Raw genomic sequence first — 15,000 nt, 5'->3', positions numbered from 1 at the left:
CTGGGCCCTTCCTGGAGGATGGGCTTGTGGGGTTCTGAGATGTTTTCTTCAAAGTCTGGGGTCTCATCAGAGGCCAGAGTGGTTGACCCTTGACCTTTGTTTGAGCTGGAAGGTGAAATTGAAGCCACCACATAGGGGTCAGCCCCAGCCATGAGGGAGTTCCTTGGCTTGCTCACTTGAATACTAGCTGGTTTTGGGTTCTTTTGGATGCTCCTTACCTGCTTCAGAGTCAGTGCCAAATATTCACAGTCCATTAGAAGAAGGTCTTGGCAGTTGGATCCACTTTATCCTCTGAACAAATACCAAATAATCTGTAGGAATGTTGTCCTCTAGACTGTTTTACTTGAGACTTACCCAGTCAGTACGGTTGCCAAGGTTACAGCACTTAGGTATGGAATTGTTTTTTTTTTTTTTAGCTGTTTAGATAGAGGTCACCGGGCATTGGATGAGGACGAGGATCCTGTGAGATCTTGTTGAACCTTGAGAAAGTGCTGTCACTAACATCATGATTGACAGCTGGTAGAGAACAAACTTTCACATGTTCTCCACCTTTACTTAGATGGATTAGATGGTGGAAGGCTACAATTCTGACATCCTTTATGACACGTCCTACTGTCTGTGGACTCCGGTCACAGGATGAGAGTCCACCAGAATGCTCCTCCACCCCTCTGGTGGTGCAATGGAATGCAGGTCTATGTGAGCAGGTTCAGTGTTTGGAGAACATCATGTGATCATGTTGGGAAGGTTATTGTGATGCTTGACTCACATCCACACCTCCTTTTCTCATTCCTTTCTTGAGATGTCCATGTAAATCCACTCAAATATAGGTCAAAGCCAAGCTCTCTCTCTCTCTCTTTCTCTCACTTTCTCTCTCTCTCTCTCTCTCTCTCTCTCTCTCTCTCTCTCTCTCTCTCTCTCTCTCTCTCTCTCTCTCTCTCTCTCCCCCTCACTCGCTCTTTCTCTCTCTCTCTCTCTCTCTCTCTCTCTCTCTCTCTCTCTCTCTCTCTCTCTCTCTCTCTCTCTCTCTCTCACTCCCTCTCTCCATTTCTTTCTATTTTTCTTTCTCTCTCCTTTTAACTCAGCTTTATTGGTTTTATATTTAATCATTTACCAGGCTTGTGTTCAAACCTCACTCATTTCTCCAGGGAGAAGGTTTTGTATTTGTCTATCTTTCGCACACAAGCTGGGTGGTAATTAATTTCTCAGTGTGTTTGGTGTGTATAATGTAAAGAAAGTTTTCTCAGCAAAAAATGAATCTGGCTTTATGCTGATCATTGAGTTTACAAACAGAGCAATCTGTCTCTCTTTCATTGTCTCTTACTTTCAGTGTTTTTGTCTCTCATTCCATCTCTCGTTCTTTCTCTCGCTCTCTCGCTCCCTCTCCCCACCATAGAGTTGTCTTTTAAATTAAAGCCACGCATGCATACACACACCTGCACAAATCCAGTTCACTCTCCAAACCTCTTGTGGAGATAAAGGTGTGTGTGTGTGTGTGTGTGTGTGTGTGTGTGTGTGTGTGTGTGTGTGTGTGTGTGTGTGTGTGTTTGCCCAGGCTTCCCACCGGTCTTCCGTGTAGTCGTAGGATTATCGGCGTCTGTGGGGAAAGGCGATTTAAATGGAAATGACTCAAACCTGAAAGCTTTATCCGAGCAAGAAATGTCTGGCCATCATGGGGTCCAGTGTGGACACGTTCCAAACCACACACACTATTCACTATGTAGTCCATAGAAACACCTTCATCTTTGGATTGGACTGAAACTATATGCTTTATACCCTGTATATAATCCACCAGTCTATTTTACATGTGTCCCAAATCACTGCATTCACCACATAGTTTAGTTAAACACTGACAGGCTCCTTCAGGACAGCACTATTAAGTGAAAGACTTTAAAAAAAATAGTGCACTGGGTAGTGAACAGTGGAAGATTCTGGACAGATCAGTGTGAAATGTAATAATTTCTCTTTTATGATGCTAAGGTTATGGTGTTTAGCGGTGTGAGGTGGGCTGGCATGTGCTTAATAACACTATTACCTATAATCCTATGTGTGTGCGCGTGTGTGTGCGTGTGTGTGTGTGTGTGTGCGCACACGCATATATGTGAGTGTGTCCTAGTTTGCTTATCAGAGCTTAGGCAGGCCAGCACTATTTGAATTTCAAAACGGCCAGTTGGTTTTCAATACCTAAATTCACCATCGCTTACCCTCCATTTCCTGTGTGTGTGTGTGTGTGTGTGTGTGTGTGTGTGTGTTCTCTGAAATTATTTCTTTTCTCTGTCTCGGATGAAGTGTTTTGACTTCTTATGATGGAGAGTCTCCATATCCACTGAAGTGTGTGTGTGTGTGTGTGTGTGTGTGTGTGTGTGTGTGTGTGTGTGTGATTAACCTTTCCTTAGCCTCATAACACTCTGATTCTAAAGGTGTATTTGAATTCATCACTTTTATTCACACACACACACACACACACACACACACAATAAAAATGCAATATCTCAGCCACAGTATGAATAAAACATCACCTGCTGAGCGCATCATACTCAATCACACACTCTCTCAGAAGTGTATTTTCTCCGTGTGTGTGTGTGTGTACATGACATACACATATACACACCGTTCATGCTCTCAATGCATTTTAGTGTGTATTGTTAGTACAGGACAATTTGGCTTTTTCCCAATCATTTCCAAAAGTATAGTGAAGAAAATCTGGTGCAGTTTAAAGTCCCAGACTGCACTGAGGTCTGTTTGGGACCAAACAACTGTGTACCGTTTGTGATGCTTACAAAGGAAGCTGTTATTTTTGTTATTTCACTTTTGCATTCGCTCTGAATCAGAAAAGAGTAAAATTTGCCCTTATCTTTCAACCTCTTCAGAGTCACTATAACTTTGTGTGTGTGTGCGTGTGTGTGTGTGTGTGCTATATCACTTTGAGTAACTGCAGGAGTAAATTATAGGAGCACACAGCATGCCTGCTGATTACACGCAATCAGAATGTAATGTTCGTGCAGCGTGGAGCAGCCTGCATGTAACGGTCAAACTTTATTTGCAAAAAGTGTGTTGATTGCTTTGTGCCACATTTGGCTGACGTTGGCTGTCATTTCTGACTCGTTGTTTGGTTGTGAAGAAAAAGGGGAGACTGACCCAATAGATAACAAGTAAACAGACAGTAAATTTGGTGACAGACTACAGGGAGAAAATGACCAAATGTAATAGCTGTGAGAAGATCAGCACAAAGAGGATGACACAAAAGGCTACAGACGACACAAAAGGCTACAGACGACACAAAAGGCTACAGACGACACAAAAGGCTACAGACGACACAAAAGTCTACAGACGACACAAAAGTCTACAGACGACACAAAAGGCTACAGACGACACAAAAGGCTACAGGCGACACTAAAGACTACAGACGACACTAAAGACTACAGACGACACTAAAGACTACAGACGACACAAAAGTCTACAGACGACACAAAAGGCTACAGACGACACAAAAGTCTACAGACGACACAAAAGGCTACAGCCGACACAAAAGACTACAGCCGACACAAAAGACTACAGCCGACACTAAAGACTACAGACGACACTAAAGACTACAGACGACACAAAAGACTACAGCCGACACTAAAGGCTACAGGCGACACTAAAGACTACAGACGACACAAAAGGCTACAGGCGACACTAAAGACTACAGGCGACACTAAAGACTACAGACGACACTAAAGACTACAGACGACACTAAAGACTACAGCCGACACAAAAGGCTACAGCCGACACAAAAGGCTACAGCCGACACTAAAGGCTACAGGCGACACTAAAGACTACAGGCGACACTAAAGACTACAGGCGACACTAAAGACTACAGACGACACTAAAGACTACAGACGACACTAAAGGCTACAGGCGACACTAAAGACTACAGGCGACACTAAAGACTACAGGCGACACTAAAGACTACAGGCGACACTAAAGACTACAGACGACACTAAAGACTACAGCCGACACTAAAGACTACAGCCGACACAAAAGGCTACAGCCGACACTAAAGGCTACAGCCGACACTAAAGACTACAGGCGACACTAAAGACTACAGGCGACACTAAAGACTACAGGCGACACTAAAGACTACAGACGACACTAAAGACTACAGACGACACTAAAGACTACAGACGACACTAAAGACTACAGCCGACACAAAAGACTACAGCCGACACTAAAGGCTACAGGCGACACTAAAGGCTACAGACGATGCAGAAGACTACAGACGACACAAAAGACTACAGACGACACAAAAGACTACAGACGACACTAAAGACTACAGACGACACTAAAGGCTACAGACGACACTAAAGGCTACAGACGACACTAAAGGCTACAGACGACACAACAGACTACAGACGACACAAAAGACTACAGACGACACTAAAGACACTAAAGTCTACAGATGACACTAAAGACACAGAAGACTACAGACAACACTAAAGTCTACAGCCGACACTAAAGGCTACAGAGGACACTAAAGACTACAGACGACACTAAAGGCTAGAGCCGACACTAAAGGCTACAGAGGACACTAAAGACACAGAAGACTACAGACAACACTAAAGTCTACAGCCGACACTAAAGGCTACAGAGGACACTAAAGACTACAGACGACACTAAAGACACTAAAGGCTACAGCCGACACTAAAGGCTACAGCCGACACTAAAGGCTACAGAGGACACTAAAGGCTACAGCCGACACTAAAGGCTACAGCCGACACTAAAGGCTACAGCCGACACTAAAGGCTACAGAGGACACTAAAGACACTAAAGGCTACAGCCGACACTAAAGGCTACAGCCGACACTAAAGGCTACAGAGGACACTAAAGGCTACAGCCGACACTAAAGGCTACAGCCGACACTAAAGGCTACAGCCGACACTAAAGGCTACAGAGGACACTAAAGACACTAAAGGCTACAGCCGACACTAAAGGCTACAGCCGACACTAAAGGCTACAGCCGACACTAAAGGCTACAGCCGACACTAAAGGCTACAGCCGACACTAAAGGCTACAGATGACACAAAAGACTTCAGATGACACAAAAGACTACAGACGACACAAAATACACTGAAGGCTACAGCCGACACTGAAGGCTACAGCCGACACTGAAGGCTACAGCCGACACTGAAGGCTACAGCCGACACTGAAGGCTACAGCCGACACTGAAGGCTACAGCCGACACTGAAGGCTACAGCCGACACTGAAGGCTACAGACGACACTGAAGGCTACAGACGCAAAATCCTGACTGATGACTGGTGAATATCCTGACTAAATAGAGAGTAGATCTCAATAGACAATGAGGAAAAATGACCTAACAAACGCCAAGGCGTGAACACCCAGTAGACAAAGGTAAGAACCCAACAGATGGCAGGGCAAGAAGGAGCTAACAGACTGGAGGGGCAAGAGACAGACAACACTGTTAGTGTGTCCTTACAGACTGGAGAAAGTTACAACAGACATACAACAGACATCAAGACTACAGACCCGATGGACTACAGATGAGAACGACCCAATAAATACTAAAGATGGAACAGACAGACAGACAGGCAGACCGAGAGGCAGGCAGACCGAGAGGCAGACAGACAGACAGACAGACAGACAGACAGACCGGCAGACAGACAGACAGACCGGCAGGCAGGCAGACAGACAGACAGACAGACAGACAGACAGACAGACAGGCAGGCAGACAGACAGACAATGACCTGTCAGTATACAGAGCCCATTTATTTCCTAAAATGTTGACATATTTCTGCGCTAATGAACTTGAATAATATGATAAATATTCTTTTCACTTCAAGAAAACTCCTCTCTCTCTCTGTCTCTCTCGCTCTCTCTCTCTCTGTCTCTCTCGCTCTCTCTCTCTCTGTCTCTCTCGCTCTCTCTCTCTCTGTCTCTCTCGCTCTCTCTCTCTCTGTCTCTCTCGCTCTCTCTCTCTCTCTCACTCTCACCCTTTGTTACAGACAAGCAGCAACATGTAGAGCATAAATTATCAGTTCTGATAAGACACTTCTCTCCAAAGTCCAGCTTGTTGAAAATGAGTCATTATCACGTGTACGTGTGTGTGTGTGTGTGTGTGTGTCTGTGTGTGTGTGTGTGTGTGTGAGTACTCATTTGCACTCCTTGGGGATTTGTGTTATTTAATTTCATCTTCTTTTTTTCATGCTGTCTCATCCATCCTGTCTCTCCCTCTCTCTGTCTCTCTCTCTCTCTCTCTCTCTCTCTCTCTCTCTCAGACACACGCACACACACACACACACAAACTTTCCCTCTATCCTGTTGAATATTCTGATGACATCATCTAACAGCCCTAGCCAATCAGAGACACCAAAGGAGGGATGAGAATATCCTTAAAGTTTTTTTTTTTTTCTTTTCAAAATTACACCCTTCTACATGGTTATTTTACTATGGCAGACTAAAATCTGTGTGTGCGTGTGTGTGTGCGTGTGTGTGTGTGATACACAGAGCCCATGCGTACTCCGAAGTCTCTGAAGATTGCAGAGACCGGATCTCGCTCCATCTCCGTGGACTGGGAGTCTTTGGGCTACAACATCACACGCTGCCACACCTTTAACGTCACTATTTGCTTCCACTATATCACCCGGGGCAACCGCAGCCTTGGTGATCGCGTGCAGCAAGGTGACCGAAACCACGGCGACTGCCTGGAGATGGACCCGAAAGCCCCACGCCATGTGGTACCTGACCTGCCACCCAACACCAACATCAGCCTGAAAATGATCCTCACAAACCCAGAAGGGCGCAAAGAAAGTGAAGAGACAGTTGTCCAGACACAGGAGGACGGTATGAAACACACACACACACACACACACACACACACGCGCGCACGCGCACAGTGTTTACATGGTTGGTGTTAAGGAAGCAGGGCACTGAGAGTGGAAGCTTTCAGGAAATAAAGATGAAAGTGAATTTGGAAGGAACAGAAAAAAGAAAGCTGAGGAAGAAATAAAAGAATGAAGAAAAGGTGTGAAAGGCCAAAAAAAGAAGGAAAGGGAATGGATAAAGAGGAGATAGGGGAAGAAGGAACAAATAAAGGAAAGAAAAAGGAGGAAGGAAAGGAAACGGAAGCAGAAACAAGAAAAGGGAAAGTAGTGGAAAGGGAAAAAATAGAAGGAAAAAGAAACAATAGAGGATAAGAAAAAAAGAAAAGGGAAAAAGAAAAGAAACCGACTGAAGGGGAAGTTGGTGGCTAAAAGAAAATTGGAACTAAATCTCACAGAACAGTAAATCTCCTCCTTTTCATTCTCTGTGTTGTGTGTGCGCGCGTGTGTGCGCGTGTGTGCGTGCGTGAGTGTGTGTGTGCGTGCATGCGTGAGTGTGTGTGTGTGTGTGCGTGCGTGCGTGTGCGTGCGTGTGTGTGCGTGTGTGCGTGCGTGTGTGCGTGAGTGTGTGTGTGCGTGCGTGTGTGCGTGCGTGTGTGTGCGTGTGTGTAAGTGCGTCTGTGCATGCATGTGTGTGTGCATTTGTGTGTGTGTGTGCGCGTGTGTGTGTGCTTGATGGAAGAGAAGACAGAAGACACTTGTGTTGCCCTGAGGCTCTACACTGTCTGGTCCAGTAATATGACCCGATCACTCAGAGAGTGAGAGAGAAAGAGAGAGAGAGTGTGTGTGTGTGTGTTAGAGAATGGTTAAAGGACGTCTGAGGATGCATCCTGTCTTAAAACTAAGGCTCCATAACAGAACCACCTAACCCTCAGGAGTCTCTCTCTCTCACAAACACACACACAATGGAATGAAGAGAGTGAGAGAGAAACAGACTGTTAAAAAAAAAAAAAGGGAAAAAGAACAAACTGTGATCCAGACTGTGTTCTCAGGCCGTGTCCTTCCTCCGGTTTATCGTTATCTGGAAAATTCCATGTTAATGACTACAATGTTCCAGAATTCTGCAAGACGAATCTCAGACTTCATGAGTCACAGAGCAGTGTTAATGTTTCTCAACATGCTGGGACATGAATACAAGAACAACATAGAAATATCTGTGTGTGTGTGTGTGTGTGTTTTGTTGTTGTGTTTGATGTTTGATATTGTGTGCACACAATAGGTTTATGAGGTCAGGGCAACTTCACCAGCATTAGTGTAAGAGAGGAGCATTGTGGGACAGATTATTTCTCCATTAACACACACACACACACACACACACACACACACACACACACTGGTGCAACCATACCCTCAGCGCTTGTTAGTTCACTCAAGAGTGCATTAGTGCTCCCTGAATACAATATGCTTACAGTAAGTAAAGACACACACACACTCTGCTTACCACCGCAAAGATATTGCAGTGTTACTTACAGTGTATTTAACTTGCCCTTTCCCTCATGTCTGTGTGTGTGTGTGTGTGTGTCTGTGTGTGTAGTACCTGGACCTGTTCCCAGTGCCTCTCTAAAAGCCATTCCGTTTGAGGATCGAATCTTACTGCAATGGAAGGAGCCACTTGAGCCCAATGGAGTCATTACACAGTATGAGGTAATGTGTGTGTGTGTGTGTGTGTGTGTGTGAGACAGGAGTCTCTGTGGAGTGGTAAAGTTTAGCGCAGGTAATGTCCATGCTGCTTCAGTCAGCGAGGGCATGTGTGTGTTTGTGCGCAAATTATAGGAGCAAATCATTACAGAAGACATAGCAGTGTAGATATTTACTTATATGAGCATATTAGTGTGTAAAAAAGTGTGTTAGTGTGTAATAAAGTGTGTTAGTGTGTAGTAAAGTGCTAAAGTGTGTTAGTGTGTAAAAAAGTGTAGTAAAGTGCTAAAGTGTGTTAGTGTGTAATAAAGTGTGTTAGTGTGTAATAAAGTGTGTTAGTGTGTAATAAAGTGTGTTAGTGTGTAATAAAGTGTGTTAGTGTGTAATAAAGTGTGTTAGTGCATAGTAAAGTGCGTTAGTGTGTAATAAAGTGTGTTAGTGCATAGTAAAGTGCGTAGTAAAGTGCGTTAGTGTGTAAAAGTGTGTTAGTGTGTAGTAAAGTGTATAGTAAAGTGCGTTAGTGCGTAGCAAATTTGCATTAGTGTGTAGTAAAGTGCGTTAGTGTGTAATAAAGTGTGTAGTAGGGTGCGCTGGTGTGTAGTAGGGTGTGTTAGTGCATAGAAAAGTGTGTAGTAAAGTGCGTTAGTGTGTAGTAAAGTTCGTTGGCACGTAGTAAAGTAGTCCACTTTAAGACACACCCACATTTCCATATATGGACAGAAATATGCTTTACATGTGATTTGCGTCACAAGGAAGCAAAGGCTACTCTGGGGTGCGTAACCTGGTGGTGATGATGATGTGTGGTGTTCCTCTGCAGATCAGCTACAGCAGTGTGTCCTCGTTTGACCCATCTGTGCCGTTGCTCCGCCCCCCTCTGATGGTGTCGTTGCCATTTAATGCGTCCAGTCACGTGTTCTTGCAGCTCCACCCAGGAACCACCTACCACTTCACCATCCGAGCACGTACCAGCAAGGGCTTTGGTCCAGCCACCACCATCAACATCACCACCAACATTTCTGGTACTCTGTCTGTCTGTCTGTCTGTCTGTCTGTGTGTGTCTGTCTGTCTGTCTGTGTGTGTGTGTCTCTGTCTGTGTGTCTGTGTCTGTCTGTCTATTTGTCTGTCTGTGTGTGTCTGTCTGTCTGTGTGTTTCTGTCTGTCTGTCTGTCTGTGTGTGTGTCTGGGTGTGTGTGTGTGTGTCTGTCTGTGTTTGTGTCTGTCTGTGTGTCTGTCTGTCTGTGTGTCTGTCTGTCTGTCTGTGTGTGTGTGTCTGTCTCTGTGTGTGTGTCTGTCTCTGTCTGTCTGTGTGTCTGTCTGTCTGTCTGTCTGTCTGTGTCTGTGTGTGTGTGTCTGTCTCTGTGTGTGTGTGTGTGTGTCTGTCTGTGTGTGTGTGTCTGTCTCTGTGTGTGTGTCTGTCTCTGTGTGTGTGTCTGTCTCTGTGTGTGTGTCTGTCTCTGTGTGTGTGTCTGTCTGTCTGTGTGTGTGTCTGTGTGTGTGTCTGTCTCTGTGTGTGTGTCTGTCTGTCTGTGTGTCTGTCTGTGTTTGTGTCTGTCTGTGTGTGTGTCTGTGTGTGTCTGTGTATGTGTGTGTTTGTGTCTGTCTGTGTGTGTCTGTGTGTTTGTCTCTGTCTATGTGTGTGTCTGTGTGTGTGTGTCTGCGTGTGTGTGTTCACATGAAATATTCAGTAATAAATAATAAATCTGTCTCAGTGATTTTTGTGACTTTTTCTCTGCTGAAGCTCCGATTCTGGAGGAGTACGATGGCACTGAGGCCTTCCTCAACGACACGGCGACCACCATCACTGTGCTGCTCAAACCTGCACAGGCTAAAGGAGCTCCCATCAGGTGTGTGTGTGTGTGTATATTATCACCAGTGTGTGAGTGTTGTAGCTTTGGTCAGGTTTTAAAGCAGCACTTAGACATGACTGCTTCTACATTTGTCTTTGTCCTGGTTTCATTTGCAGCTTGTTTTTGACCCTAAAGTGTAAAGGTGTAAAAGAATCAAATATCACACCGGTATCATGCAGATGAGGAAGGGTTTGTGTGTGTGTGTGTGTGTGTGTGTGTGTGTGTGTGCGTGTGTGTGAGAGAGAGGGATTATAGCAGATATTGTTGACAGATTAAAGGGATTAAAGCGTATCAGCATTGTTAAGTCTCATGTCTTTGCTCTAAGCCCTGATTTGGATTCGGGCAGATTGTCACCGCCGCTTTGTTATTTATTAAAATCACTCCTCTCAGCTTTGGCTTTATTTATTTATTTATTTAGTTTTTATTCAATAATTTACTTTATAATTCTTATTTCTTTTGTTTGTTTTTGCCAACGTGCGTTCTGTCGTCATGCCGACTTGCCGGTGGTAGAGACAGACGGCCCTGTTGTTTACAGGAGAGTTAGTTAAGGTGTGTGTGTGTGTGTGTGTGTGTGTGTGTGTGTGTGTGTGTGTGTGTGAGAGAGAGAGACACCATCTGCTGTGGTCATTTGTAACAGTTTGTCATTGACAGGTGATACAGAGAGAGAGACAGAGAAGCAGACAGGGAGTGTGTTTTAAGGGACTGGCAGTCCATCTGTAGAAGTATTATGGGCTGTTGGATTGTTAAGAACACACACACACACACACACAGATTGATGGTTTATTTACTTGTTTTTAGTTGAGCACAGACAGACAGGTGAGTGGACAGATAAACAGATGGATAGACAAACAAATATGGAATAAAAGAGAAAATGATACATGTATATAAATAGACATCCAGACAAGAGACAGACAGACAGACAGACAGACAGACAAACAGACTGACAGGTGGATAGATGGACACAGAGACCGATGCACAGACAGACAGACTGATGGACAGGTGGACAGATGGACACAGAGACCGATGCACAGACAGACAGACTGATGGACAGGTGGATAGATGGATATATGACAACAAACTTTTGGTAAAGATTCATAGAATAAAATGAAGGAAATGGGAAAATAAAAATTGAAAGAGGAGGAAATGGTGAGAGAGAGAGAACTGAGAGAGAGAAAACTGACAGGTGGAAAGAAAGAAAGAAAGAGAGAGAGAGAGATAAAAATGAGAGAGAAATCATCTCAATAAATCTTTTTATTTTTTTCCTGTTTGTGTTTTCTCTGAGTAAATGTTATTGCTGTGTGTGTGCGTGCGTGTGTGTGTGTGTGTGTGTGCGTGCTTATAGTTTGTTGTCATGGCAATAATGTGTTGTGTATTAATATATATGAATGAATCCATCAGGTTTCAGTTCTGGTCATAATAATAACAACAACAATAATAATAATATAATAATAACACTAACAATAATAATAATAATAATAATAATAATAATAATAATAATAATAATAATAATAATATAATAACACTAACAATAATAACACTAACAATAATAATAATAATAACAATAATAATAATAACAATAATAACAATAACAATAATAACAACAACAATAAGAAGAATACTACTACTAATAATAACAATAATAACAGGAATAATAATACATCATTAACTTGTGTTGCTCATTATTTGTTCTCTTTTTCTAAATATTTTTGTTTGTTTATAATTTTATTTCCTGTTTGCTCTCTCTGTCCTCTGATTGGTTGGTTGTTTGTCAGTTCCTACCAGATCGTGGTGGAGGAGCAGAACTCCCATCGATCACGCAGAGATGCTGGAATCTTGGAGTGTTTTCAGGTTCCTGTGTCCTTCCAGACGGCCTCCAGCACCGGATCTCCGTACTACTTTGCAGCGGAGCTTCCTCCTGGCAATCTGCCAGAACCTTCTCCTTTCACAGTGGGAGACAACAAGACGTACCGGGGCTACTGGAACGCTCCGCTCGCTCCACGCAAGAACTACAACATCTACTTTCAAGCTGTGAGCAGTGTGGAGAAGGTCAGCACACACACACACACATAATAATAACAACAAAACTTTGGAATGAGTTTCAGTTTTACTGAACACTGATCTTTGTGTGTGTGTGTGTGTGTGTGTGTGTGTGTGTGTGTGTGTGTGTGTGTGTGTGTGTTACATTTTATTTTCCTCCACAGGAAACAAAGACGCAGTGCCTGAGATTGGCAACTAAAGGTGAGAACCTGCTTTATTGCTTTTCATTCCGAGGTTCTCTTCAGCATGGTGGGACTGGACTTATTGCTTATTTCCTGCCTCTTGCTCTCATATCTACATGGAGCCAGCCTGACACACACACACACACACACACACACACACTGTCTCTCTGCAGTGAAAGCTTATTTGTGATCTCCGTGACATATTTGCTGGTGAAGCACCTTCTCTGCTGATCCTCCATTTTCACGGCTGCGTGAGGACAAACCGAGCCAATCGCCATGATTTGTGCTTCATCAGAGATTCTCAATAATCCGCACTTTTCATCTGTCACCTAAAATACTGGATGCGCTGTGATCTGCGCCAGCGTGCACTCATCTCCTGGGATTAATGCTTTAGGAGACCTGCTCACTCTCCTGCTGCAGGCCAAGAAACATTCCTCAAAATATTCCTAACAAATGTTTGGCTGAGTTTCTGATGACCTTCAGCACAGAATTCCACATCAGACCTGTTTATTAAACACACATCTGAGACTGTATCAGACCTAGTGTTAATGCTGTCTACTGTCCCCTCAGCCCAGTGTCCCTCAGCCCAGTGTTATCTCCTCCCAGTGTCCCTCAGCCCAGTGTTATCTCCTCCCAGTGTCCCTCAGCCCAGTGTCCCTCCTCCCAGTGTCCCTCCTCCCAGTGTCCCTCCTCCCAGTGTCCTCTCCTCCCAGTGTCCTCTCCTCCCAGTGTCATCTCCTCCCAGTGTCCTCTCCTCCCAGTGTCATCTCCTCCCAGTGTCCCTCCCCCCAGTGTCCCTCCCCCCAGTGTCCCTCCCCCCAGTATCCCACCTCCCAGTGTCTCTCCTCCCAGTGGCCCCCAGCCCAGTGTCTCTCCTCCCAGTGTTCCTCAGCCCAGTGTCTCTCCTCCCAGTGTCTCTCCTCCCAGTGTCTCTCCTCCCAGTGTCTCTCCTCCCAGTGTCTCTCAGCCCAGTGTCCCTCAGCCCAGTGTCCCTCAGCCCAGTGTCCCTCAGCCCAGTGTTATCTCCCATTTATTCCTCAGTTCCCTACACGGTTCTAAAACAGAATTAAAATGAACACACTGGTTACTTTTTCCTGTCCTGCTCTGTTGTTCAGCCGGTTGTCTGTGTGTTCTGGTGTTAGCTGCAGGACATATGGTGCGCTTCTCAGACCGCCGCAGCACTAATGCGTATTTGTGCTGCTTTATCTCCCATTTTTTTGAAAGTGCAGTTGGATTTTGCGAGTGGTACGGCTGGGAGATTAGCGAAAGTGCTGCTAGCTAATCCATAACCAGCTGGACCAGCATTAGCACGTAGCAGGTCTCTAGAGGACAAGCGGCGACAGGGACGGTCCGTCTCATATGCTCTTTAAACACTTAATCCTCCCTGAGTGTCACCTCCTGATTGGCTGAGTGCCGTGTCCTCGGATCTTTACTGCAGAGCTGAAACTGAAATTATTGACGTGTGTGTGTGTGTTTGTGTGTGTAGTTTTACTCCAGTCCTCATTGTGCGTTTGTTTTTAGAATTTTAGAAAAAAAAAATGTCCTGCTAATTGTGTTAATGTAATATAATTGTGTTAATGCCATAAGAGAATTTAGCACCGGAATGTTTATTATTTTCAGTAAATTGTATATAAAATGATATCATTAACATAATAATCGTCTAATATCATAACTAGTGTTTTAGGGTTAAAGGAAAAATCCTGATTTGATACGAATTCAGTGTTGTTTTTTTTCCCCCTTTCATATTCATGGGAAATGATGAATATTTAAATATATGAAAATTAATTAAAGGAAGGAGCAGAAAGTTTTCTGTGTTCAGGCTGATGCTCAGACGTTAGTGACGTGTCTGATCACCGACTAGCTAACGACAACCGTCTGAAGTCAGGCGAACATTCGTCTAGAGAGTGTGTTTAGTTTCTGTAGTTATCTTCTCTCCAGTTATTCTCCAGTTATCTTCACTATAAGTGTGGGTTTAGTTAAAACAGCTAAAAATACTTTTGTTCTCACTTGTGAATTTGAGCTGAGATCCAGCTGTATCCAGATGAGTCACGTTCACGTTCACGTGTCAAAGTGGCTCCAGAATCCCGTCTGTGACGTTACGGGACATTAAAGTTCAGATGAATGAAACCCTGAGAAACCGAGGCCTGTGGTGAGGTGAGATCATCATGAGGTGAGATCATCACGTGCTCCTTCTCAGACAGACGGACACCTCGAGAGTGTAGAGAGTCAGAGCGGGGCCGAGCCGCCGGGCCCCGGAGCCCGACCTGACAGATGGGATATGAAAGCGTTTGTTATTATAGATTTGCTGTTGTCATTAATTATTCTCCATCTCTGCCTTTCTTGCAGGAGATAACATAATAAAAGCGGCGAGCTGGAAGCTCGCGGCGCTCGCGCACAGAATTTGATCCGCTCCGTGTCAT

At 44.4% G+C, this 15,000-nt stretch overlaps 1 protein-coding gene across 5 annotated transcripts in view; it reads left to right on the top strand.

Moving 5' to 3' along the window:
• ptprk (protein tyrosine phosphatase receptor type K) overlaps positions 1-15,000 on the top strand; it is a 105,684-nt gene that overhangs the window by 62,728 nt on the left and 27,956 nt on the right. For all 5 annotated transcript variants that reach the window (XM_060884367.1, XM_060884368.1, XM_060884370.1 and 2 more), the window contains 6 exons: positions 6,503-6,838; positions 8,411-8,520; positions 9,332-9,533; positions 10,253-10,358; positions 12,134-12,407; positions 12,563-12,599. In XM_060884367.1, the coding sequence (XP_060740350.1) occupies positions 6,503-6,838; positions 8,411-8,520; positions 9,332-9,533; positions 10,253-10,358; positions 12,134-12,407; positions 12,563-12,599 (1,065 nt within the window). The remainder of the gene's footprint in view (positions 1-6,502; positions 6,839-8,410; positions 8,521-9,331; positions 9,534-10,252; positions 10,359-12,133; positions 12,408-12,562; positions 12,600-15,000) is intronic.

This window comes from Tachysurus vachellii, chromosome 12 (assembly GCF_030014155.1).
Source record: "Tachysurus vachellii isolate PV-2020 chromosome 12, HZAU_Pvac_v1, whole genome shotgun sequence".
NCBI lineage: Eukaryota > Metazoa > Chordata > Actinopteri > Siluriformes > Bagridae > Tachysurus > Tachysurus vachellii.
The sequence above is the reverse complement of the archived record's forward strand: the minus strand, read 5'-3'. Positions and strand labels throughout refer to the sequence as shown.